Raw genomic sequence first — 27,169 nt, forward strand, 5'->3', positions numbered from 1 at the left:
AGCTATTCCATGATTTTCAATTTGTAGTAAAATATGCGATGGAAAAGGCTTGATTCAGTTGAGTCAGCGCCACATCGGTAAGTACGCTCCCTCGTAGACATCATTAGGATTGAACGCAGTACCGAGCTGGTGTTGCAAAGCCAGTTACATAAAGTTTTGCCCCCATCAGTGATTTCAAAATATTAAGGTTGTGGCTCGAGTATAATGCCTACGCTCATGAGAGAGGCCTAACTCAAGCTTTGTTAGAAATAAATAAAGCATTCTCTTCATTGCCAACCGAAGCTATGGATATTGTGACCGTTAGCGACATATCATCACCGCCAGTTCACGTAGGCACCTCTTCTGGAGTCATGATTGTAGTAAAGAATTCATTCATTTTAGCCCCTTATTTCTGCAGCATTTTTTCACATAAAGAAATGTTAATGCGATTTCCGTACGTTATGAACAACAATACATTTTCTAAGTCATGATTCCTCAAAGTTAAAAAAAAATAGTTTCATGGCTGTAATACAACTCCTTAGGCAGGTCATAGAACAGATGCAGTATAATCTCCATCTGACAGATAAGCTCGTGTGAATGTTTCCGCAATTTTAAAATTGTGTCGTCGGAACCAATCTGCCGATCAATGTCGCTGTCATTGTTTTTGGAACAGCGCCGAAAAAATCCCAGAATAAATATAAGATTGAGTCTTCCGTGTCTTTTACAAGATACATATAATTTTTAATTACGGTAAAATTACACATGGTTTTGGTGTTTAACTTTAGGGGCTACGACAAGACTATCATTATGTGAATTCCGGAATAAATCATTACGGCATATAAGCCAACAGAACGTCAATGAGATTTAGTAAACTCCATAGGGGATTACCAAAAACAAAAGCGGACATAACTAATTTCTTAACACCAGATGTATATTTGTTTAAATACACTTGCCGTATTTTCTTAAATAAAATACACCAACTCATGTTTACAAACAAACCGGAGCGCCCGGAGTGCCCCTAGCGGACGCCACCGGCGCCACGCATGCGCGATGGGGGTGTGGGCAAGAAGCTCGCCGTCGCCCATAAACAAACCATTGAAAAGCGATGTTGTCGGCGTCGGAGTGAGTCCCCGCGCTCTTTTTCGCGTTGGAATTGTTGATTCTACGTCCTACTAACGATGTCTGACTACTTGAGCGGCATCAGCGAAATTAACGAGGCTCGTTACACCGCAAAACTTCGCGTGAATAATCTGACATGCGGCGATTCATTCCGCGTGGACGCCGCAGAATGTACGCTAAAGCCTGATTCACATGATGAGATTTCGCTCGCAATTTTCAGTAGCGACTTAGCTCGGACTACAAAAGCGTGAACCGCAGCTGAGATGGTCGACGTCGATACTAAAATCGCAAGCCGAATCTAACCAAGTGAATCAGGCATAACAAGTCGGCGATGGCCACTGGTAACAATGATCAACATCTCCTTGTGTCTACTGTCTACGTCGAACCTGCTTACCAACCTTCAAACTTAAGTCTTTTGAGGCCTGCACTTTCTTCTTATCGCAAGTACCGGGCCCACGTTTGGTCTACGGGCCGGTGTCCTCTAAAAGAGCAGACGACAAGCAGAAACGTTTGAAAGAGCAGACGACAGTTCGAACGATCAGGCGACCGTTTGAACTTGAAGACGCACTGAACGTAGTCCGCAGGTTGTTTGTACAACTTGACGGTTTTCCGGCGTTCATTTTGGAACAAAACAAATAAATCTGATGGCCAGAAGTATCCGAGAATTCAACCCAAAATTCTTCCCGCCCAAGCAATCGCGTGGTCCGACGGCGTCTGGTTTTCCCTTTTCACGGCACATATCCACGTTCTCGAACGAACCGAGCGCATGAAAATTGACCTTAAAACCTTTCTCGACCCTTTTGGTACAGCCCCAGTCGCAGCATTTTGACAAGAAGGCAAGTTTTTTATCTGGTTCTTTCAAAACAACGCAGGAATCCACGTCTCAGATGGGCACTTCCGCCCACAGCCCCGGACCGGAAGTGCGTCCGACGCGCCACCACCGCGCCGTGAGGTAACAGAGATGAGTTCGTGTATAGGATAATGGCGTAAAATTAATATAATTTTTGTAATGCGAAGCGTTTATAGATGAGCATTCGTGTTTTCATGGTTTATTTTTCTGAACATAATGTACGCTTTTTGGGGGATTGTTTTAGAGCGCAGCTCTTAGGGGCCCGTTTCCAGCCTGAGCGGCGTCGCCGTTGGCGTCGGCGTCGCCGTCGCCGTCGGCGTCGGCGTCGGCGTAACCGCGCCCCTCCCCCTCCTCCTCCTCCCCCTCCTCCTCCCCTCCTCCTCCTCTTCCTCCCCCTCCTTCTCCTCCTCCCCTCATTGTGTAGTATGGTCCGGGTGGGTCACGTGACCTCGGCGGGAGGGGGTCACATGACCCGTTTCCAGCCTCTGCGGCGTCGGCGTCGCCCCTCGTCCTCCTCCCCCTCCACTCCACTGATTGTATGCAGGTGCTCGACCTGCATACAATCAGTGCACAAGGGTCATATTCCTCATCTTTCCTCAAGTAACGGTTATGTATATCCCCCGAAGCCAGCCCACCTCCCACAATTGAACGCGGTGAGTGAGAGACTCATATCTCCACGAATTCCTTTCATGCAACTGCGACGGCTGATGCACGGTGCAGGTCAACACGGCATTAAGGGACCAGTAGTGAACGTCTGTGTTGATGTGGACGACATGGTGACAATGTTGCCTCGTGCCATCGAACAAGACCGAGCCCTCAATGTACATTTGAAGCGGCGCATGCTTGCGAAGACGACCTACCTGGCAGGGGCAGTAAAAAAATGTGATCTGCTGCCGTGGCTTAAGCTGCTGTGTGATAGCACGCTGTACAAGCATTATAATATAAAGTGCGATTTTGCCCGTTTGGGGGATATCGTAGAAGTGGACGAACACGACGACATCGAGTTGCTCCCGCAATGCTCAGACCTCAACGATCCGATCCAAGTGGCTACAGCCATGACTCTGGCTCAGCACACTCTCGTATGGGACGAAGACAAGTTTCTAGCGATTGCGCCAGGTGAGGGAAAAAGGCCCGTGAGCATACTTTATGACGAACACTCAGAGGAGCTTTCGTTCCCACAGATCTATCTCGGTGAGCCGCGCCGAGTAGATGCCAGCGCAAAACCGACAGTCTTCACACACGCCATGAGTGAGATCCGCAGATCAGACCGTCGAGGGGCCACCCCGCAGCACGTACTGTACATGGCCATGAAAGTGTTTAGGCACCGAGTAGCCGGTGACATGTGTGTGGCCTTCCGTAACATAAAGGCACTGGAAACACTAACGAAGCAACAGTTGCTCGACAAGGATTTTGTGCAGCAAGCGGTCGAGCACGACATGGCTTTCATGCATGGTATTCCCAACACCGTGCAGTACTGGACAAAACGCAAGAAAGACCTCTTTGCTATGATACGGCAGTTAGGTAAGCCGACCGCGTTCCTCACTCTTTCTGCCTCGAAAATGCACTGGCCCGACCTTTTGCAGTTGCTTCAACGCCTTCGGTTGAAGCCCGGCGAGATCGAAGTACCACTGGAGCAAATGAACAGCATTTATCGAGCACAGCTAGTAAATGACGATCCCGTGTTCTGTGCCATATATTCCGACCGATTGGTGCGTGTCATTCTCAACATTCTCCGCAACACCCGTGTATCGCCTTTTAGGCCGTACATACCCTATTGGAAAAACGTGCAAGAAACAAACCTGCTGCTTGTACAGTTCTGGTATGACACCACCATAATTCCTTTGTATTATGCATGCAGCTAGTTTGGTTTGGCGTTCTGCATAACTGGAGATACCGGCACCGCTATGGCTCCGGGTCTGTCTATACTGGCAGCCACTTTGCTTGCCGATATGATTCGGTGTGGCTGGTATGATTTTGCGTCCGATGACGTAGCGACTGCCGTCTTTCCACCAAAACGCTTATACCGCAGGACCACCGGTATAACCAAATCATACATGCAGAAAGACGACCGCCATCTTCCAACAAAAACGTCCATCGTTCACCACCGCTATCGTTACATACACCATACATGTCGAAAAAGAACATAAGCCACGTTTACACGAATGCGACTTAGTCGCATTGAATCCAGTTGCCGCATTCAATATGCGGTCATGTAAACAGCATAATGCGCAAAGCGCATCGCATTTTGGAACGGGGAGGATTATCGGAAGGCGCTCGCTGCGGGAGCGAGTGAACAGCTGAGAACATGGCGGCGGCCAACCTCGTCGGCGGCGCGGAGAGCGGTCCCGCAATTTTTTTCCCGAGAACGCAAGCTTTTATTGCGATCATGAGTAAGCGGAATATAGCGGAGCTGCTCGGTGAGGGCGGCCCCGTCCAAACCTTTGCGAAGTACGACTTGCGCGTCCGAAGGGGTCACAAAGGCTTCGGTGCAAGCACGAATGACACCGAGAGCTCCAAGCACTGTAGAGCACTGCATGGTAGCGCAGAACGAGCAGCTCCTACCTCGGTGCGGTTCCTGGCTCCGCAAGAGCCTCTCGGACTCGGGGTCCGGTTGGTCCGGTCGCGATCGGCGAGGTCTAGAGCGGCGAAACGCGGAGGCTTCCTCAAAGCGTGCACACACACGTCGCCTCTCGTTCAGAGTGAACCGGCGGCCCGGCCTGGAGTCCTAAACGCCTTCCGTCTCCCAACTTCTTCCACAGCACCGAAGACAGCGGGCACGATCTTTACGTTCACTGAATGCGTCGAAAGGCCTCCACGTGCGATGCACCGGAAAACGTGGTGCGGCTGGTGCCGGAACGGAACTGCATAACTTCGAGCTTTGAGTCAACGTGCACGGCAACAAACCGATCGTGACACCAAGCCGCGGATACCGCATCGCCGGTCGACAGCGGCAAACGGCCCGTTGCTCGTATCGTGGGCCGTGACTCGTACTCGGCCAACTTGGCGTCTTTTCGTGGCCCCTCGCGTCGTCGCAACCAGCCACAAACCCGACAAACCCACCAGCCCGAAACCGTAGCGACCGTAGCCTGCGTTGGAGAAAAGCGAAACCGAAACTTAAAGCTTCCGCCCAGTGGCTTTCGCTGCCGCGGCTTGTCTAACTTCGCGGCTTCCACTTCCGGTCGTCGCGGAGATGGCGAAGATAGAGCGGTGTGGGGGGTCGTTGGCTCGTTTACGGCAGAGGTTTACGGTTACGGGACAGATGTTTTGCGGTCCATTTCTACTGCGTCTCTGGCTCTCAACTGGACGGCGCCTCTCATAGTTCAACCAGGCGTGGTCAGCCTGCGTCAGGCCGGCTCGACTCGTCCGATCGCCGGACCGCAGGCGACTTCCAAGTACGGCCCTTAGGCCTAGGATCCGAAGGCCTAGGATCCGTGAAGCGGTAAGCGAATCTCGTCCCGTTTTCGTTCTACTTTTAAATTACGTTAGGTGCGCTACAGTATAAGCATGCGTGCCAAGTGTTCGTGACAATTTTGAACTAGAATAATTGTGCTTCATTGCGGTCATTTGCCGAAAATGTAAATCGAGCAATGAACGAGGAGCCATGCTTGAAAACGGTGTATGTACGATGTTAACTTCTACCTGTGCGGCTTTAAAGAAAGTCAATACTGGTTACGGTTGGATGCGAGGCTGGTCCCAATGCAATGGTAAGCACTTAGAGTGCCTTTCTGAACGGCATGTTAGCAATATAGCGATCAAAGAGACGAGCGACGGCGAGAAGCTACGAGAGCCGGCGCCGAGCGCCGAAGATTTCTCACTCTCGCTGCTTGCGCCGCTCGGTTCTTGGGCTTCTTGAAAACGTCGCTCATCGCCTTGGTCGCTCGCACCAATCGCTTTCATAATGTGTGTCTCGTCGCGCGGCTGACCACCGTGTTTATTCGAATATAAGTCGACCTTTTTTTTTTTTTTTTTCTTCTTCTCGGATATTGTGACTAAAGAATTTCGACACCTACATTCGCGACCAAATTTTGCGACCCTACCGGAGGCATGAAGCTATCGAGTCACCGAGCCGGCGTTGCCGTAGGGCCGCGCCGCTTTTTGTTTCGAAAAGCTTTTGGTTGCCGAAATGGCTCGCCGTCCGCGGTGGCCAGTGCCGCTGTCGCGCGCACCGCTCGGGCGTCGGATTTCGACATCGCGCCTCTAGCGTTCCCCTTGCTGGGCAACGGGGAAGGAGAGGAACGCGATGCGCCATGCACTTTACCCTCCATCCTCGCAAACGCGCAAAAAAAAAAAGAAAAAAAAAAGTTATTTTTGTTAGTTGCTTGAGGCGGCTCGGCTCGCGTGTTGCTCATGGCGACACGGCGGCTTTGCTTGCGTCTTTGTAGTTTGTCTTCCGTCGCTTGGCACCTTTTTTCTTTTCTTGTCGTCATTTTCCAACGGTGTCAGGGAAGTATTGCTGCGAATTTGCGAGGATGTCTACCCAGCTGACGAAGCTTCGGACGATGATAACATGTCCAGAAGTTCTGACGGTGATGAAGAGTTTGGCATCGCCCCGTGATTTAGCTGAGAGTGATGTAAATAAAGGTTTTTTTCTTTCTTTTGCCCAAAATTTCCCCTGTTCTTAAAAAAAAAAAAAAAAAAAGATCGACCTATATTTGAATTTTTTTCTTTTTTTTTTTTTTTGTTCTTGGTGGATTTAATAAATAGGGTTCGACCTATTTTCGAGTAAATACGGTAACTTTAATTTTTATTTCGAGTTACGTCGGACGTAACGTTAGACACTCCGTTACACTTAAGGAAAATAGGGGCTGTTGGTTCATCATATAAACCAACCATTTGTGTTTAATTAAAATGCATCACTGACCTCAAAAAAAAAATACTGCTATCCTAGAGTTTATGCTATAGGAATGTAGCGCTTCAGATAAATTTGTTAATTTTTACTTTTAGTCCCTGCCCCCTCCAGATACAACATCTGGCCTAAAGCAGTGTTCCGGATCTCCTTCCAAGACCTCAGGCGGGTCGTCATTCAATCCAAGAGTCGGCGGCGTCTCATGGGCGTGTTGCTGGTGCTTACTGGATGGTGCTACCGAGGGAAAAGTGGTCATGCTTGGGAAAGGCAAGTATGGCCGCCGTTAGTGTACATATTGTCTTTACCTTTGCTCGAATCCACTTTTAAGAAATGCACAGTTCGCATGTGTGCATCTCTCAATGTTTCCACAGTCGGCTGTTTTTTTTGTTTTTTTTTTTGCGTGCTCCAACTCTGTCAGCGCTAGTTTCTCTAGATCATGCAAACGGGATGCAACACTAAACCACATATGCTCTCGCAACAAACAGTGCTGTGCAGAAGCACAGTGGAATTTACTCTAGCTTTATAATGCAGCACAAAATAGTTGACTCCAAGTATAGCTACTTTTGTGACTCCGTTTAACCAAAAGCTCTGCCGAAACAAACTTGCCGCCTTATAGTTAGTGCAAAAGAACCTCGCGTGCCTAACCTGGAGAAGGGCATTTTTTTTCATAGGTCAATTTTTTCTTAAACCAATACCTTCAGCCTCCTTGAAATGTTAACATCATGTGACACACGGAAGAAAAGTAAACTCTTTAATGTTAGCGAACCTTTAATTTTCGCGGCCTTTAATTTTGCAGAATTCAGTGGCTGCGATTATGTCCTCTGTGACCGATTCGATAAGAAATAGGGGCCACGAAGATAAGGGGGTTTTACTGTACATCGGAGGAAAGAGGAAGTCACTTTTGTTTGTATGCAAGAGTAAAACCAATAACAATCATGGTGTCGACACTTTGTGAGCCTATCTGTGTCTATTGAATGATATCAATTTTGTTTTAGTTCGTTAAAAATTGTTGCCTGTACACTGTGGGATGTCGTCTTCAACACGAGCAGTGGTTTTCCCTGAAGCAGGCAGCATGGACGCGTGCCGCAGCGCAACATAGTTCATTTGCAGGTGGTACCGCAGGTTGAAGGATGGTTGGCACAATATGGGGGAATCACAATTCAATGTTCTACCTCGGGCGTAGACAAGATTTGCTCATTCTAAATCATTTTGTCTAAAAATCGGGGATTTGCGATGAATGTACCCGCATGGTTGGAAGGGCCAGGCAAGCCTTGTGAGCGCTTCGTTTTCTAGCGTCTCAGTCCTGAACCTACTCACGCACCACATGTGTAGATGTTCCAATACATGGGACCACTTATTTGGAAAATGGTGAATGGCAACTGTTATCTTTATCAGACTTCTGTGTTATGGTCAAAGTTGGACTGCATATTTGCAATACTTTTTCTCACTTCAAAATATGTCATACTAAAATATGTAGAATAGCCGATGACAAAAAGAGAATGGCTGGGCGTCCTCCAGCACGTGCTTGTGCTCTTCACCCCACTTTGGACAGATGTGCTCGCTCCAGGCTCATGAGGCGCTGAAACGTCATCGAAGGTAGCAGACGGGCTGGTGGTGGAACAACGGAGACTTCTCCCTGCCTTCCTCATGCTGTCAGTGAGCGTGTACCTCTATACTCTAACTTAGCTTAACCTGCACAGAGCTGAGGAGAATAGGCTTGGCGAGTGCCTTTACTGCATATGCATTTGTACAGCTGAGGTACTTTCTGAATCAAGAACATTGTGTATCTTACCTTCAAAAACACATCATTTTGGGGGTGCAACAGGAATTGTAAGGCATATCTTTGTATTGTCCTATTACGCATCGCAGGCACGTAGCCAGGGGGAGGCTTATGAGGCCCGGCCCCCTCCCCCCCCCCCCCCGATATCTTCCACTTTGCGTGGGTCCTCCTCTGCCCCCTCCCCCTCATACAGCATTTTGTTATGAGTGGGCCCCCCCTGAAACAAAATCCTGGCTACGTGCCTGACGCATCGACTCCAACTTAATGCGGAGTCGACCCACCTTGTTGATAAATTTAATGCCTGCCAGGTAATTTGTTTTGCATTCAGTTAATATATCAGTATTCAGTTAGGTATCCCAAGTCATTAGTCGTTGAGATGCAGTCTCTCTGTAAGTCAGTCATGTTTAACATTCATAAAACTGCTTGTCAAATAATGGCACTGTTGAGGACATTTACTCGGCTCGAGCAATCGCTGTCCACAAGCTGGTTGTGTGGGTACAGGCAGCAAACATCCCGGTTGAAACGTCCTTCCTTGCAATGTAGCTCAAGACTAGGTCAGGGCCCCACTCACAAACGTCTATACTTTGCATCTCTTTAAGCTGGACCACTTTTGACACTACAAGCCATCGCAGCAAAAACAGTGTCACACATGATTATAAGCTCGACGTACCATGGCGTCCAACTTGAAGGTCACATGGCTTGCAGCTTCTGCCGTGGTTAACTTTAAACTGAGACAGTTTGGAATAATGCTCTCGGTTTTTAGTGTTGCCCGGCACGGTTAACAATTTGGTGATATAGTGCTGCATTGAAAAATCTGCATTCGTGACTGTATCACCTAATGAATGCATACTAGCTATTAAACTCTCCATTCTGCAGAGAAATGAAATGCACTTTGCTTCCAATTGCAGCTACTTCTGGAACTTCATGATATGAAGCACCTTATGGCTGCAAGCTCTGACCGATCTTGTTCTCTGGTCTGCGCAGGCCCATTGCAGGGATTCACTCCGAGAGCCTCACCAGAAGTTCCTGCCCGTGGTCGTTCTAAATTTTTTTGTTGTAGGTATGCATCCTTTCTGTCTTTCCCTAATGTACTCAGGCGTTTTCTTTTCATTGTCGCAGATTTGCCTCAAAATTGGTTCAGCACAAAAATGGATGCTGTACAACTGTATCCCGCATATTTTGTTCAAGATAACTTTTCTTTGCGAAAGTTAGATTTTTTTATAAAGGTTAGTCTTTTTTGTTTTTATTTACAAATTTATTTGAGTTTCCATGGGCAACACAAAGACGTTATGCCAAGGGCAAGGACAAGTTCACTGCTCTAACTTGTTCTCAACTGATTGCAAGAAATTTTGTTAATGTCGTGAAACCTCTTTCCAGCACTTGCTTTGCAGCATGGAAACAAATTATACATGGGACATACTCTTTTTTAGACTGCTTGCTCATTCTGCAGGTCTGCCTTTTATAGATGTCGTGCTACTGGAGAGCAGGCGAATTCGATTGTTGGTTTTGCCATTGCTTTTTTTTAGCCGTTGTCTTAATAATTGTTGTAAATTTAAAAATTTTCCTAAAAAGCAAGTCGGCAAGAATATCTAGTTTGACTAGTTAGCTGAAAATAATGATCTAGTACCCTTTAGTCAGTAAAATAGATAGTGTATGCCGCTGTTAGTGTCAAGTAGAGATGCACGCTTTTTAGGCATTTTGCGCAGAGTGGTACCCATTTTTATTGGTTAGCCTCTTGGTGCGCCAACTAAACTCTTTCTATCCAGACACTTGCCCTTTGCTTTTATTTGGCAGGCTTTGGCAATAAAATAATAGTGTTATTCCTCTGTGGCTTAAAAACCTAAAGAAAGAAGTTTCTTCATGTTTAAACGCAAAGTTTTATAAAGGCAAAAATGAATTAAGCCAGTAGCAGACGACACATAGCCTCAACACTGCTCTGCGCCAACAGCGTTGCGTCAAAATAGCGGTCGTCTCCTTTTTGCTGCCTTCTCTCTCCCTCCTTCGGCGCTCTCCTCCCTTTCCTCCTCTCCGGCACCTTTGTCACCACACCCACTGGTTAAACTCTCCCACTATACGGCTCTGCATTGCAGTAGTAGTTTTTTTTTATAGTCTTTACAGTTAAATGTGAATATTTGACAGAAATCTCCCAGGTTGGGGTGCACTCTAAGGAAAAAGTTGGCCTCAAGGGACTAACGGCAGCATTTGGTCCTCTGAACTCTCAGTTGCTCCCCGAAAGGACCATCTGGTTCAAGCTATGTACCGTGCGCAAAAGGTGGGGACTAACTGCGCTCGACTGGGACTAACCGATAGGCGTGCTCGAGCAAAAGCATCCTTTAGTCCCCCTTAGACAGGGCGCATCTGTAGGATTTAATCCCCGAAGGGAAACGGAATGTTCGCAAGAAGGACGGATGCTATTTCGCTTGTCTTGGGGATCGGCGAGACTCAGCCCAGCACGGCTGAAAGTGTTGACAAAACTCAGACGAAACTGGCGAATTTGTTTAATGTGCCACGAACGTTCAGTCATTACATGGTAGAGCTTCACGCGTTGTGCGAATGCGAGTTAACGACTGTGTTGACTCGACTTCACCCAACTATCTCGTCAAAAATGATCTGTTGACATTTCACAAGTCCCATTCACGTAATTTGCCTTCGCGCAAAAAATGAGCATTTATCCAAACGCAACACCTCCAAATACTAACACTTTTTTTTTCTCTTAAATGAAACTTAACAGTCTGTAGAAGCCGCGCTTTCAACACTGGAGTCTCGCAGTCAGAATAAATGGTCACTTCAATCGCTAAAACTGAGTTACTGAGAACAAGTCGAGCCTCGTCTCTGCGTCTCCCCGTGACCAACCTTTCTGGGTAGTCCAATGTCGAACTCAAAATCCGCGACGACACACTTGATGCACAGCACGTTCCACTCAAAAAGCATATTCAGGGGCAGTATCCAGACGCCTTCATGCCATCGTCGTCGCTGTTTCAGATAACATTCCAGATGAACAACGAAGAACGAACCACGCCCGTAACGTCACCCATGACAACACCCTACTAATACAAAACAAATGCGAACTAAAAAAGAAAGCCATCCGCGAAGGCTGAAAATACTTAAGAGAGGAGAGAGAGAGAAAAAAAAAAGCGCGTGTTTGCTGTACGTCACTCGACCGGTGTGTTGAAAATGGTGACCTTCTCCCGGTCCTTGGAGCACTGCTGGCTGTGTCCCTATGTCGTGTGTAGTGGGAGGGGGAAAAGAGATTTACTTGTGCGCGCCCTTTCCCTCCTCCCAAACCCCTACCCCGCATTCTTTCTTCTGCTTCTCGGTAACGCGGAGGGTTGGGCAGATAGGGTTCGTCGGGAAAATGGGAAGGTTCTTTGTTCGAAAAGAACCTGTTTTTAGTAACTTGAAAGTTGATATACAGCCATCGTCGGAGGCTGGTCGCCATCTTTTCTCCTTGTGTCGTCTCCGAACATGGCGCGATCCGGTTTGGATTCGCGGTGCTGAAGCACTGCACTTGATCTGTTCTGAAGTCGCAAGTCAAGGGAACTCGATTAAGGTATGTCGAAGTACTTCTGTTTATGGTGTAATTATTAACTGCAGCTTCAGAAAGTGTTTTCTTTTGAGCGCGTTCTCTGGCCTGCAAAGCGCGCGCCATGCTCTATTCTTTTAGCACCATGGTTGCTGATTTTGTTATGCAGCACAGAGACCTCATATTCAATCGTATCGAGCGAAACGCCAGTTCTACTGATGGCTTTTTTTTTTTTGTGTGTGTGTGTTTTGCAGACTCTGGCAGGATCGCTTGACCATAAAGGCCTGTCCACAAGCATAGCGCTGATTTTGCGCTAAGCGCGTGATGACGGGAGCGGTCACCAGCTTTGTATCGCGCTGTAAAAACTTGCTCAAGGCAGGCGAAAATTAGCTCACGACACGTGAGCAGCGCAACATCAGCGCTTCGCTGCGTGTGAGAACCGGCCTTAATTGAGACATTTATTTGATTGTACACTAGACTTCCGCGTTGATGGCGGGAGCTCGTGCCGTCACTTTGAAGCACAGTTTGAACACGCACACGGTGGGTCTGTATAGCGTCTGTAGTCCGCAGCGAACGGTCTACTAAAAATCAAATATTGCGCTGGTCTTCTGACAACAGATCGCATGTTGGATGTGAAGCATTGTAGCACTTACGCAGCCTATTTGTTATTTTATTATGCGTGCGTTATATCTCATACTTTTGTCTAGCGATTGGGTATTTCACGCTGCCCTGTTACTAATAATCCAAATTCCTCGCAAACAGGCAAGAAGCTGCCGGTGCCCCAATAAACGGCGTTTGGACCACGACCGGTTCGGACAGACGTCCCAGTATCCAAGCCATCGTCGACGCAAGTGGACTCTTCGGAATTTAGCCTTATCGTGGATTCTGCCGCCCAGGAACTTCGACTTCAGTCATCCTTGAATGCGATGTGTATCTACGAGGCAATAAAGCTACGGTTAACCTGAACTGCACAATTTCGTTTCGGAGATTTCTGGCTCGGGACCAAAGGTAAAGGATAAACCTTTAGTGCCAGGGGTCTAAATCCAAGGGCGCAACGCTTAGACCCAGGGGTTCAAGTGCAAGGGCCTAGCAGTTGGTCCTCGGGGTTCATTTGAAACGGTGTAGCAGTTAGTCCCAGGGGTCCAAGTGCAAGGGCCTAACAGTTCGTCCTCGGGGTTTAATTGAAACGGTGTAACAGTTGGTCCCAGGGGACCAAGTGCAAGGGCTTAACAGTTAGTCTCCAGGGGTTAATTGCAAAGGCGCAACATTTGATCCCATCGGAGGAACCGCGAGAGACTAATGGAGGGGTGCAACCGTTACTCCCCTTCCCGTTAGTCCCCGAGGGGACTAATGGTTGTGGCAACGCACTTGCTCCCCTCAGGGACTAAGTCGCGCTCCCCTTTTTCTTAGAGTGTGAAAGGGGGTTAAATGAATGCATTTGATCATTCGCCTTAATTCGGTACCCATCATTTCAAGGCCTCTGTGGCCTTGTCCTGGGGTGTGTCTATGACTGTGGCTGGGAAGGAGCAGTTTTTTAATAGGTGCACATACAAAGTATAAAAACAAAAGGATCTATGTGCTGATCACGAAAGAATATGCTAGCCATTCTCATGTAGCTCTGCCAAGAATGTGATTGTGATTTGTTTTTATTTCCAGCTACTTGGTTGCCTCAAGATCTGGAGATCCTAGTGGCCACAAGCTTGGACTCAATCTTCTTCTGTGGTCCGGCCAGGACCATGGGGGAGGTAATCCCAGCAACAAGAGCATCACAGTATCTCCCTGCCTGTGACTTTCGATTAGCATCACGACAAGGGAGTCCTCATGCCACCAAGTGTTAGGTATGCTACTCGAAATAAGCATTCTTACCTCTTCTTGAAGTGAAACAGCAAAAGCACTACTAAGCCTAAAATGCAAAAAACATTCAAATCTCGGGTTGGATGGAGTTCCAATTACAAAAAGCCGTCTGCAGACATGATTCACATCTGAACTTAAAGCCCACGGATGTAGGTTCGACAGAGTCACAGAAATAACTTCCCGCAGATGGCTTCGCTAGTGCTTTACACAAACAAATTCTTAAAATAATCATTGTGTTACGTTGGTGTCATCAATCTTATGTACCTACCCCACCCAGCAGTCTGGAGATGTGAAATATAAAAAAATGGGAACTTGCACATTGTCAGCTCTGCAAAGATAATATATTGAACCGAGCATAGCACGTTCAACTTAAGAAAGCAATTCAGTGCAGGCCTAGTTTTAAGCTTCATATATTTGTTATTGCCCTTCATAATGAAGTAAAAACTGCTTAAGTTGTGGCCCACTACAGGCTTTCTATTAGTGTTAAAAAGTGTTAAAGCAGTTTAAACAGCTCGCTCCAAATATTTTCTTGAAATGCATAGGTTTATGGAAATTATTATCTGGATGTTTGCAGACAGTCATGGTGAGACCAATCTTTAGTGCCAAGTGTTCCACTTATTCAGAGTTGGTTGAGTCTGTAAATATTGTAGGTCGCAAATTAAATTTTTATAGTATGCAATGGGCACAATCATCCGTAATGACTAGCTCTACCTAGGGGAACTTTATACGTTTACTACGGCAAGATGGTTTCGCAAAACTAAGTATTTAGTTTATTCAACTCCTGCACTAACCTTATATCTAGAAACTTTTTATATTCTTTACGATGCTGAGTTAGGATTCTGGAAGTAGTTTTTCTAGAACTACGCTAGACATTTCCAGTTGATAATTGTTCTCGCAAAGCATTCAAGAGAGCCAAACCCTGTAATATACGGATGGAATTCCAGAATGATGCGACTGGCAGTTTGAAACATTCGGCACTGTAACAGTAACAATGACATGTCACTTGCCTATGTAATGCTCATTGTCGCAGATCAAACTGCTTTTTCCGTCTGCACTCATTTTCAGTGGACTCATTCAGCGAACTCACACCCGAGACTGCAGCGCTGGGTTCTGCGAAGTAATTTGCATGAATATAGATGCAACAGGTTTCTTTGAGCGTGCGTCTAACACGTATTCTTCATATTGAATCTGCTACTGTATTCATGACCATGTCCTTAATTGTATCCACATTCCAGCTTATTTTTATTTTGACATTTGAGTTTTCTTCAGTACTTTTCTCAACATCTGTGCTTGTTGGGCCGTACTCAAGACCATACATGTTGTCTTTCACTATTACATCAATATATAAAACTGTTGATGCCGAGTGAGAATTCAAGGTTCCGAATCTGTTGTGCGAGTTAAATAAGAACCAATAAAAAGCTCTACAAAAGAAATTTTGTTAAAGGAGGCTGTATAAGCATTAGAATAGCACATGCCATGCTAAAAAAAATACAAATTCTTGTTAGGTATGCAAGGATGACACTGCTGTGCTGTTTCTGATGTGTCACAAAAGAAATCAGTGCCATACAGTGTTCCTTATGGAAGTACAAACTGTCGATTTCAAAGCCCAGAAGTTTTATTCAAGAATGTTCTTCAATACAAATGTATTTAGAGATCTGAGCCACTGACTCATACATGACTATGTGGCGAACATTCATTTTCATGTGCATTATAGTTTACAAGGTCTAGTCTGCATTGATTTATTGCATTCATGCTGAAACTGGGAGGGGTTCTCTGGGTATGAATAAAGATATAAACATTTCTTAAAATCAAAACATTTGAGAACAGACTATACGGCTCTGCATTGCAGAAGTAGTTTTATTTGTAGTCTTTACAGTTGAATGTGAATATTTGACAGAAGTCTCTCAGGTTGGGGCGAAAGAGGGTTAAATGAATGCCTTTGATCATTCGCCTTAATTCGGTACCCATCATTTTAACGCCTACGTGGCCTTGTCCTGGGGGGTGACAATGACTAAAATAAGAGGATATATGTGCTGATCACGAAAGAATATGCTAGCCATTCTAATGTAGCTCTGCCAAGTACTTGATTGTGATTTGTTTTTATTTCCAGCTACTTGGGTGCCTCAAGATCTGGAGATCCTAGTGGCCACAAGCTTGGACTCAATCTTTTTCTGTGGTCTGGCCAGGACCATGGGGGAGATAATTCCAGCAACAAGAGCATCGCAGTATCTCCCTGCCTATGACTTTCGATCAGCGTCACGACGGGAGTCCTCGTGCCACCAGGTGTTAGGTATGCCACTTGAAATAAGCATTTTTCTTACCTATTACTAGAACAGCAAAAGCACTACTAAGCCTAAAATGCAAAAAAACATATTCAAATCTTGGGTTGGATGGAGTTCCAATTACAAAAAGGAGTCTGCAGACATGATTAACATGTGAACTTAAAGCCCGCGGATGTAGGTTCGACGGTGTCACAGAAATAACTTCCCGCAGATCGCCTTGTTCATGCTTTACCCAAACAAATTCTTAAAATAATCATTGTGTTTCGTTGGTGTCATCAATCTTATGTCCCTACCACACCCAGCAGTCGGGACATGTGAAATATAAAAAAACAGGAACTTGCACATTGTCAGCTCTGCAAAGATTTATATAGTAAGCAGAGCATAGCACATTCAGCTTAAGAAAAAAATTCAGTGCAGGCCTATATTCATGGTTCACATATGTGTAATTGCTCTTCATAATGAAGTGAAAACTGCTTAAGTTGCGGCCCACTACAGGCTTTCTATTAGTGTTAAAAAGTGTGGTAGAAAACAAGATTGCGCTTGGAAGACGGGGACATAGGAAGGACAGACACAACAGAGCGCTAACATTCAACTGATTTAATTCCAGAACCTCAGCGTAGAAACGGACTTTGTCACCACACCACATCTCAACCAATCCGTTCTGCCACGGACCGCAAGTACGCCAACTCCTTATCCGCCAAGTCAATTGACGCCATACTGACACAACTTGTGCTGGAACTATTTATAGTGTCAGCCTCCATAATCTCGCTAACAGTCCTATCTTTGTGCCTCTCAAGAGCAGTAGACGAAGCAAATAATTGTTTGCACCCGCAGTCATGACAGTGACATGACAGATCATCACTGCGAGTGCAAACCATTATTTGCTTTGTCTACTGTTCTTGCTAGGCACAAAGATATGACTGTTAGAGAGATTATGGAGGCTGATGCTATAAATAGTTCTGGCACGTGTTGTGTCAGTGTGGCGTCAATTGACTTGGCGAATAAGGAGTTGGCGTACTTGCGGTCCGTGGCAGGGCCACGGATTGGTTGAGATGTGGTGCGGTGACGCAGTGTGTTTTTACGCTGAGGTTCTTGAATTAAATCAGTTGAAAGTTAGCACTCGGTGGTGTCTGTCCTTCCTATGTCCCCGTCTTCAAAGCGCAATTATGTTTTCTAACGTACCGTACCAACTTGCCCAACAATCAGCACTTGTTAAAAAGTGCTATTGTGTTTTAAGCAGCTCACACCAAATATTTTCTTGAAATACATAGGTTCATCAAAATTATTATGTAGATGTTGGCAGACAGTCATGGCGAGGCCAATCTTTAATGCCAAGGGGTCCACTTATTCAGAGTTAATTGAGTTTGTAAATATTGTAGGTCGCAAATTAAATTTTTATGGTATGCAATGGGCACAATCATCCGTAATGACTAGCTCTACCTAGGGGAACTTCATATGTTTAGTACGGCAAGATGGTTTCGAAAAACAAAGTATTTAGTTTATTCAACTCCTGCACTAACCTTGTCTTTAGAAACTTTTTATATTCTTTGCGATGCTGAGATAAGATTCTGGAAATAGTTTTTCTAGAACTACTCTAGATATTTCCAGTTCATCATTTTTCTCGCAAAGCATTCGAAAGAGCCAAACCCTGTAATGTACGGAAGGAATTCACAGAATGATGCGACTGACAGTTTGGAACATTCGGCACTGTAACAGTAATAATGACATGTCACTTATGTAATGCTCATTATCGCAGATCAAACTGCTTTTTCCGTCTACACTCATTTTCAGTAGACTCATCCAGCGAACTCCCACCTGAGACTGCAGCGCTGGGTTCTGCAAAGTAATTTGAATGAATAATGATGCAACAGGTTTCTTTGAGCGTGCGTCTAACACATATTCTTTATATTGAATCGGCTAACTGTATTCATGACCATGTCCATAATTGTATCCACATTCCAGCTTATTTTTATTTTGACATTTGAGCTTTCCTCAGTACTTTTCTCAACATCTGTGCTTGTTGAACCGTACTCAAGTCCATACATCTTGTCTTTCGCTTTTACATTAATATATAGAACTGTTGATGCCGAGTGAGAATTCAAGGTACCGAATCTGTCGTGCGAGCTAAATAAGAACCAATAAAAAGCTATACAAAGGAAATTTTGTTAAAGGAGGCTGTATGGGCATTAGAATAGCACATGCCATGCTAAAAAAAAAAAAAAGATACAAATTCTTGTTAGGTATGCAAGGATGACAGTGTTGTGCTGTTTCTGATGTGTCACAAAAAACAAAAAAAAAATCAGTGCCATACAGTGTTCCTTATGGAAGTACAAACTGTTGAATTCGAAGCCCAGAAATTTTATTCAAGAATGTTCCTCAATACAAATGCATTTTGAGATCTGAGCCACTGACTGATACATGACTATCTGGCAAACATTCATTTTCATGTGCATTATAGATTACTAGATCTAGTCTGCATTGATTTATTGCATTCATGCTGAAACTGGGAGGGGTTCTCTGGGTATGAATAAAGAGATAAACATTTCTTGATATCAAAACATTTGAGAACGGACAAAAGGAAGGATCTGAGAACGGTATCTTAGATTCTCTTCTTTTTCTTACAATATATCTAATGTTCACTTTATTTCACCTGATGCATTTAGTTTTTAGCGCAGCTGTTAGCACCCGTTTCCGCGTTTCGCGGCGTCGCTGTCGGCGTAACCGCCCAACTAAACTTGGCAGGAAATTGAATTAATGTTGTGGTCATGTGACGTTAATATTTCCGCTAAGTCTAGCTGAGAAACTGAATTTTTTTATGGATGACGTGACACGGTCATGCGACGTCATTTTCCCCGCTACTTTTAGCGGAAAAACTGCATTTGTGTTGAGGTCATGTGACATCAATTTCCGCGCTAAATTTAGTGCGAAACTTAACCCGCTGAATTTAGTGGGGAAATTTTCCCGCTAAATTCAAGGAAATTTCCCCCTAAATGGGAGGGAGCAGAAGAGGAGGAGGGGATGGGGAAGGAGGGGCATACCCTCCCATCTTCCTCTTCGAGAGCTGTACTGTATTTTCTCATTACAGAGAATTGTAAACGTCTCATATTTCATCTCATGTTTTTTCAACTTTTATATTGCAGGTGCGCTTGCAGCACAAATCTGGGTTGTGCTGATCCTCTACGCACAAGTTAGGAACTCCTGAGTGACAAGAGTGGGAGTTTGGTCTGACAGATCAAGGGACACCATTGTTCAGTATTGAATTTTTAATTATCTTCTTTTGAGCAAAGTTAAGCTTTGCTGCATGCAGTTCTTCTAAAAATAAATACCTGCAACCAAATTTACCAGGTCACGACATTTTGCCTCTGCTCTTAGTGCTCCTGGTGAGCCTCGGATAAGAGCTTACTGGTGTGCAAACATCATAATTGTTTGAAACCACTCATTGATGTAGAGACTCATTGACATCCAGCATTCCAATGAAACGCTGGATATCCACAAGTCTTTCTTGAACAATGCAAGTGGGAAAGGAACCATACAATCATATTGTATTGGGGGACATTCTACAGAGTGTTTTTTTGTATATTTTACAGATTTTTTTTAAAAAAGCCGTAAAAGCTACATTTACGCAGTCTGTACACGTGAGTTATATGGCCAGGGCGGCATAGTATAAAAGGCGAATTTGTAATGATCAGTCGGCTTATTACAGAGATGTGCCAGACTTCTTTCAGAAAACTAGATGGAGGTTCATTCTCGCATGGTTTTATCCCGTTGGTTTTCCACAAAGATATAACTAAACGTGAGAAAACACAAAAAAAAACATCCTACCAATAGTGACATCGTAAGAAGACCTTTCAGCCGCCAAGTGTGTCTCGCTTAAGGGCCGCGCGTCCAGTCGCAAGTTTTCTAGGTATATTCTCCCGCATTGGCACCAGTCGTGACACATTTTTCTGCCCCTTTAAAAAATAGCATGTGCGTGCATAGCTTTCATAGGCGCTGAAGATGCGTGAACAAAGATTTTGAAAGCTGCTCTTGTGACGTCGCTCTCTAGGGAAGTGCTTTCAAAGCGCTTTAAAAATGACTCTATGCAGCCTCGAATAATTAAATTAGCAAATAATTTTGATATTTGAGATTCTGGAGGTCAAATGAAGAAGATTTAAAAGTGTTTTCTCAAATACAAAACCGCTTCAGCCTCTCTCTTAAGTATAGTATGTTCCTGAAATTTTTAATCAGTGAAAATAGACCCATGGTTCCAATTAGAAACTTCTAAGCATCATCAAAACACACTAAATCAATTTTCTTTGTGAAGATATAAGACAAGAGCAGCATTTTATGGTGTTCTAAAAAAATGGACAATTTGGACGCGTTTCCAGACTTCGGTTTCTTACCAGAGCGCATCTTTGCACCTACGGTCCTGCTGCCCGGTGGCCGCAGTGCGAAGCCGCCCCCTCGCCTCCCTCGTAGGATGGAGGGAAGCAAGGTGCACGTGTGTTGCGCGTCTAAGCCCCTGGGGAACAGGACTGTGGGCGCAAAGATGAGCTCTGATAAGAAACTGAAACCTAGAAACTCGTCCAAATAAAGCATTTTTACAGAACGCGTAAAATGCTACCCCTGCATTATATCCTTCTAAAAAGAGTTGATTTTGTGGTTTTCAGTGACTCAGCAAGTTTCCAATAGAAACCATAGTTTCATTTTCACTAATTAAAAAGTTAATTAACAAATTGTATTTAATTATCTGACTGATCGTTACGACTAGGTCCCTATACTACGTACGCCTGGCCATATAACTCGCCTGCACAAATCGCATTAATTTAGCTTTCACGACCTTTCTAAACATATATGTAAAGCTTAAAACTAAATTGCCGTGTACAACAGTGAAAAGGCGAAACCACCATGTTGGAGCCGTATGGCTCCAACATGCCGGTATCGCCTTTTCGCTGGTATAGGATGTCCCATATTACGTTATCCATGTATGGTTCCGTCCGCCTACATGGTTCCGCCATAATCCACTACGCCGGTATAGGATGTCCCATAATACGACACGCTTGTATGGTTCCGCCTACCTGTATCTTTCCGCCGTAATCCACTATACTGGAGCTGCCTTTTCGCTTGTAAAGGATGTCCCATATTACGGTTATGCTTGTATGAGCCTTTTCCATCATCTTTCCATCATCGATATTTTCCAACAGGGTAGTCGTCGACTACTTTAAGCGGATCGAATTTCAGCACCGCGGGTCGGCACACGCGCACATTCTCCTTTGGCTTCATAACGCGCCCAACGAGGAGCTCTCGATGCTCATGCCCCAGACTCTTGAAATAGCCAACGTTCTGCTTTCCATCGACAACGGATGCTTGAAGCGGGAGCGGACTCAGGTGCACCAACACACGCATACCTGCTACAAGCACAACACCACCAGATGCCGCTTTAACGCGCCTTTTATGCCCATCGATGAATGTATGGTCGTAGTGCCTTTCCCCACTGTGGACAATGAAGCGCAGAAGAAGAAAATCGAGAGCCTCCTAAACAAGTACGAGGCCATGCATCAGGCCCTGGAAACGACAAATTATGACTCCATGGAGCAGTTTTGGGAACATCACGGTGTCGCGGACAAGGCGGAGTACATTTCTGTTCTCCGAGCAGGCACTCCTCGTGCCACCATCATGCTACCCCGTACTGTGCAGCAAAAGTGGGTGAATTACTTTAACCCATGGGTTGCATCAATCCTCGATTCTAACATGGATCTTCAGATCGTCCTCGACACGTACGCGTGTGCTGCCTACGTGGTGGAATATGTAAACAAGGCCAACCGAGGTATGTCGAACCTCAATCGAGCAGTGCAAGAAATTGTCAAGGAGAAGGGGGATATGGCCTATTCTCAGGCACTGAGACATCTAGGTGTGAAAATGTTGAAGTCCATTGAACTGTCCGCACAGGAGGCCGCATGGTGTTTGCTCAACCAGGATATGTCGGAGGCGAGTCGCAAAGTTGTCTTCGTGAACTCTGCATGGCCCGAGGAAAGGACGCGCATTCGGAAGTCTAACGCTCAGATGGCGCAGGAAGGCTTAGTAGAATCAAGCACTGATGTATGGAAACGGATGATGATCGAGCGCTACGAAGACCGCATTCCCGAATTGGAACCTGTTACTCTAGCAGAGTTCGCTACCGAGTACAACATATATACCTACAAAAAGAGGAATCAGCGACGGATACTTCGCTACCGCGGTTACTCCGTAGACGATTCAGTCAACTTCAAGCGAGAACATGTCCTGCTTTTCTATCCATTCCGCAAAGAAGTTGACATCTTAGACCAAAACTGTTTCGAGCGTCTGTATGACCAAAACATCGACGTCATTCTAGAGAACGAGGCACGGTACCACAGTGACGTAGACATTGAGCAAATTCGTGCCGTTTGTAATTCCATGCTCCAGTCAAATGACGGGGAACATTGTGCCACTTCTGAGCTCCCAGATGTGAGACTGCACCCGATGGCCATGGAAAACGACGACTCCGATCTCCTAGACATCGGTATGGTCCGATCCAATGCCCCGTTTAAGCAGTGCCCCGCCGTGTGCACGCGCCAAGACGTCATGAGCAGAGATCAATACCTGGACACAATGCGCAAGACGAATGAGGAGCAGTACGAGATCGTCCGAGAAGTCGTGCATAGACTCACTATACCGGACTCTCCGCCACTACAAATCTTCTTCACGGGAGTGGCTGGATGTGGGAAGACATTTGTACTGCGTCTCATCATGGACGTCTACAACAGATATTGCAACCCTGCTGGTTCAGATAATGTAAACGCCTATGTTGCCTGTGCTACAACTGGAAAAGCGGCGGTCGCGCTTGGTGGAATAACTGTACATGCAGCGTTCAGACTTACCATCAATAGGGATGGCGGACTCCGGGACAACGAGTTGAACACGTTCCGCTATGCGTTCAGGAACGTCAGGTGCGTGATTATCGATGAGGTTAGCATGATGTCCGCCGACATCCTTCAGAAAGTGGACTCGCGACTCCGCATCATCACTTGCAAATATCTAGAGCCTTTCGGCGGGTTAGACATCATCCTCTGCGGAGACCTGCGCCAGCTTCCCCCCGTTCGTGCCGCCGAGGTTTTCAAGCGCGTCAAGACGAACAGTGTGTTTAACACGGAAATCGCATGGCACCATTTGTCATACTTTGTCCTCACGAAGGTCGTAAGGCAAAGCGATCTCAGGTTTTCCACCATACTTACCAAAATTAGAGACGGTGCAGAATTGGATTCCGAAGAAATCGCATTGATCCAGAGTCGGTTCGTCACGCAACAACAAGCAGAAACGTGTTGTCCCGGTGGCATCCGCTTGTACTACTCCAACAAGGAATCGGACTACTACAATACGAACACGGCCATTGCAACCGAAGATAATTGTGTGGCATGTCCGGCACGGGACACAATCGTTGGATTCAGGTCTATGCAGGAGAAGACAGAGGCAATGCGCAAGGCCGAAACGCTGCCCAAGGCCGAACTCGGAAACCTGCCAGCTAATATAATGCTATGCATTGGAAAACCATATATGCTCACACTCAATGTCGATGTTTCCGATGGTCTGGTCAATGGCTCTGTTGGAATACTGCAGTACATACAATACGATACGCTCCGAGAGCCGGAACGCATCTGGCTGCATTTCGGTGAGCTTGGTTCCAAAATTGCGATTGGAACCGTGGCGGCCGCAAAATCCCGGCAGTTACGGGCACTTGACAGAAATATTCAGCAAAATTGGACACCTATCGAAAGACGCACAGTCACTTGCGTCATTGATAAGAAGTCAAGGATATCCCTGAGGAGATGCCAGCTACCCGTTGTGCAAGCAAGTGCTATCACCATTCACAAATCACAGGGAGGCACGTATGAAAACGTGGTGTACTCGAATGCCAAAAGTCATCCACAGAAATTGGTATACGTGGCACTGAGTCGTGCTACAGACATCAACGGGCTCTACCTCACCAATGCGGACAATGACTTTACGTTCTACCACGGCAAGCCCAATCCCGACAGGGTACTACTTGATGAGTTTCGTCGACTGCAGTCACACAAACTCCAAACTGTCACTGCTAAGTGCTACGCAATGATTAAGCAACCGCACTTGTTCTCGGTCGCCGCACTTAATGTTCGCTCTCTGCCGGCGCATTCCAAGGACGTGCACCACGACCCCGTCCTACGCCATGCATCTGTACTTTGCTTCTCGGAAACGTGGATGGATCCAAAACAGGCGGTAGAAATCATGGACTACCAGTACTGCTGCGGCGTCAGTAGAGAGCACAACAGAGCGGCAGGGGTGGCCATCTACGTGCGTAAGGGTCTGTCTGCCGTACCCATCGAGATATTTGGAACGTCAGACGAAGTTGGAGAACTTTGTGGCGCCAAGTTCGACAACGGCTTGGTAGTGGTGGCTCTGTATATCTCGCCTACAGCACTCACCAAAGATATCGTGCATTTTCTGCGACTTGCGTTAAGCACACGTGGGTCCACACCCATGTTAGTAGTGGGGGACTTTAATGCAGACTTAAAGAAGGATAAGAACTTCATACCACTTATGCAGGAAAACTTCCCATTTCTCTCCCTCGTAACAGCTCACACCGCTGTGACGACCTCTCGAAACACGTGCATAGACCTCGTCTTTCAAAATCAGCCTTTGGTCCATCACCTGGAACACATATCCTGCCACTTCTCAGATCACAAGGCTTCCTTCATAACAATCAAGGACTGGGATAAGAGTGCTATTTAAAGCACCAGTATAGGAGGAGCTTGCTCTATATTTGTATATATTGTGGGGATTTTGGACGCCGAACTTTGGCGACGATATGCACTCCACGCTAGGAAGAAAGGAGGAGGAGAAGAACGAAAGCTGGGAAATTGTTCCCTCCGACGGTCTTGCGTACCTTGAGAGGTGTTAGGCGGGCCACTCGGAGGAGCATCTACCAGCTTCGTTATCAGTTGGAGCGTGCCAGTCGTACAAGACGAAGAGGAGGAGGAAAACGGTGAGGTTGAGGAGGAGGAAGAGAGGAGATGCCAGATACGTGTTGTGCAAGCAAGTGGTCTCATCAATCGTAAATCACATTGGAGCTTCCAGATCTGACAAGTATATTCCCTTTCTCCGTACAAGCGGTGAGCAAAAATACCACAATATATTACATAGTTCAGTGCGGTATATCGCAAAATTGAGATACCTCAAAAGAGGAGGAGGAGCACAGGAGGAGGAGAAGGGGACGACGAGAGAGTACGGATGAGGAGGAGGGGCATACCCTCCCCTCCGTTCCCTCTCGCCCCCGCCCCCCCCCCCCCCCCCCTTGCTTGGAGCACATTTGGAACTTAGGGAATGTCATAGCTCGGGGCCTCTTCCTTCCTTTGCTACTGGAACTACACACTCTAAGTATCTAGAGCTTGAATATTTTTCATTCGAATTTAACATGGCCGACAGCATTGTTAAGACGTTCGACGAAAACATTGTAAACGTCATTAACACAGTTCAGACCGGCTTCCCTACATTTATTATAGGTGTGTTCCAAGCATGTGACGACTTTCATGACCCTGTTTCATCATCAAGTATTGAAGTTCATCTTGCGTCAGATCTAAACAAATCACAACACCATGTTTGGGGTAAGTCCCTTATCAAGTTTAAGATGGTGTGCCTGCCTGTAGCTTCTCTAAAGTGTCTTTTTTTACGCTTGTTTCACTTATTATAAGTGTTTTCTTTTTTATATTATACTCGGCCGAGTGCCCATCTTCCAGTGTCCATCACACTTTTAGTCTGGTGATCACGTCACCTCGAAACCCTCGTAAGCTTAGAACTGAAAAGTTTTGCTGCTTACGCACAGCAGACAAAAAAAGGTAGGCAGCATTTTAACTTCCAACTGTCTAAGCGTGGATGTCAAGCATAAACCCTGGGAAGATTTGCCCACTGCTTAACTACATGCTTTTTTTTTCATGTCCTGGTTGGCTGCTACACTGGAGAGGCTGCTGAACATCATGCCACGGCGGCTGATCATGGCGGTTTAGTTAAATTAATAATGGGGTTTTCATCCAGGACGTAAATTGGAAACTCGCGGAGCAAACTTTAAGGTACATTGGTATAACAATTGCGTACGTTGGCTTTGTACGTTATTAGCGTAAACCTTGGCCGGATATGCAACGCAGTTTCCAATATACACCACGGTTTTTCCCCAATCAATAAAATTTCACCCCTCCAAATTATTTGTCCTGACTCTATATTTCAGAGCACAGCTCTTACGCGACCCTTTCCGGCTTGAGCGGCAAGGAGGAAAGCAGTACGAAGGTGGAGGACGGGGGGAGGAGAGACGAGGAGGCGGAGGCGAGGGGAGGGGAGGACCTTAAGGACGAGGAGGTGGTAAAGGAGAGGGAGGGGGAGCAGGAGGGGAGGAGGACTAGCAGGCATGATCACGAGGGAGGAGGAGGAATATACCCTCCACTCCTCCTCCTCAAGAGCTGCGCTCCAATTCGGCGTTACAGGAAGTTGTAAACGGCTTTCACTTTTTTGAACACGTATTCGGTGTGCTTTATTAGTGATGTCCGAGATACAGCCGTCTTTTCAGTTGGTCCTAAAGGCCGACCTGCAGAATCACTTTTACCGTGAAGAACACCGGTCACCATTTTCCCACTCTCCTTTCTCTCTCACCCTCTTCTCTCCTCCTCTCCCCTCAAGAGATGGTCTCGGAGCTATTCCCTCCAGAAAGGTCCCATGTAGGGCATCACACAGGATTGGGGCCGGCGAATTCCCGGTCTGCCGGTATGGTCTCATCGGTCCGGGATCGTTTCATCTACACACCTTACGACGTTTCGTCGAAAGTTTCTTACCGTGCATGTCGCCTCTGTCGCCGGCATCCGGATGTGCGGAACATTTGGTGGTTCTGATTATGCCTTTTGCAAACTGGGGCTTAAAA

General features: G+C 46.1%; 1 protein-coding gene and 1 long non-coding RNA gene across 2 annotated transcripts; both read left to right on the forward strand.

The window, feature by feature from the left end:
* Nucleotides 1-2,655: 2,655 nt before the first annotated feature.
* On the forward strand, nucleotides 2,656-24,996 carry LOC120850477. Its single transcript, XM_040222980.1, has 4 exons — nucleotides 2,656-3,657; nucleotides 21,454-23,899; nucleotides 24,194-24,568; nucleotides 24,842-24,996. The coding sequence occupies exons 1-4, from the start codon at nucleotides 2,656-2,658 to the stop codon at nucleotides 24,994-24,996; spliced, it is 3,978 nt and encodes a 1,325-aa protein (XP_040078914.1).
* A 289-nt stretch (nucleotides 24,997-25,285) lies between these two features.
* On the forward strand, nucleotides 25,286-25,850 carry LOC120850562. Its single transcript, XR_005718172.3, has 2 exons — nucleotides 25,286-25,376; nucleotides 25,767-25,850. It is a non-coding gene; the product is annotated as an uncharacterized LOC120850562 (long non-coding RNA).
* Nucleotides 25,851-27,169: the final 1,319 nt, after the last annotated feature.

Source organism: Ixodes scapularis, unplaced genomic scaffold, assembly GCF_016920785.2.
Source record: "Ixodes scapularis isolate PalLabHiFi unplaced genomic scaffold, ASM1692078v2 PGA_scaffold1__304_contigs__length_218370807, whole genome shotgun sequence".
Classification (NCBI taxonomy): Eukaryota; Metazoa; Arthropoda; class Arachnida; order Ixodida; family Ixodidae; genus Ixodes; species Ixodes scapularis.

What these genes read in the sequence shown, in the direction of transcription:
- LOC120850477 (XM_040222980.1), top strand. Translation starts at nt 2,656, where the DNA reads ATGCACGGTGCAGGTCAACACGGCATTAAGGGACCAGTAGTGAACGTC. An exon ending in CCATATATTCCGACCGATTG is followed by an intron (nt 3,658 to 21,453) that starts GTGCGTGTCATT and finishes ATCGAATTTCAG; the next exon opens with CACCGCGGGTCGGCACACGC. An exon ending in ACGCATCTGGCTGCATTTCG is followed by an intron (nt 23,900 to 24,193) that starts GTGAGCTTGGTT and finishes GTCGTGCTACAG; the next exon opens with ACATCAACGGGCTCTACCTC.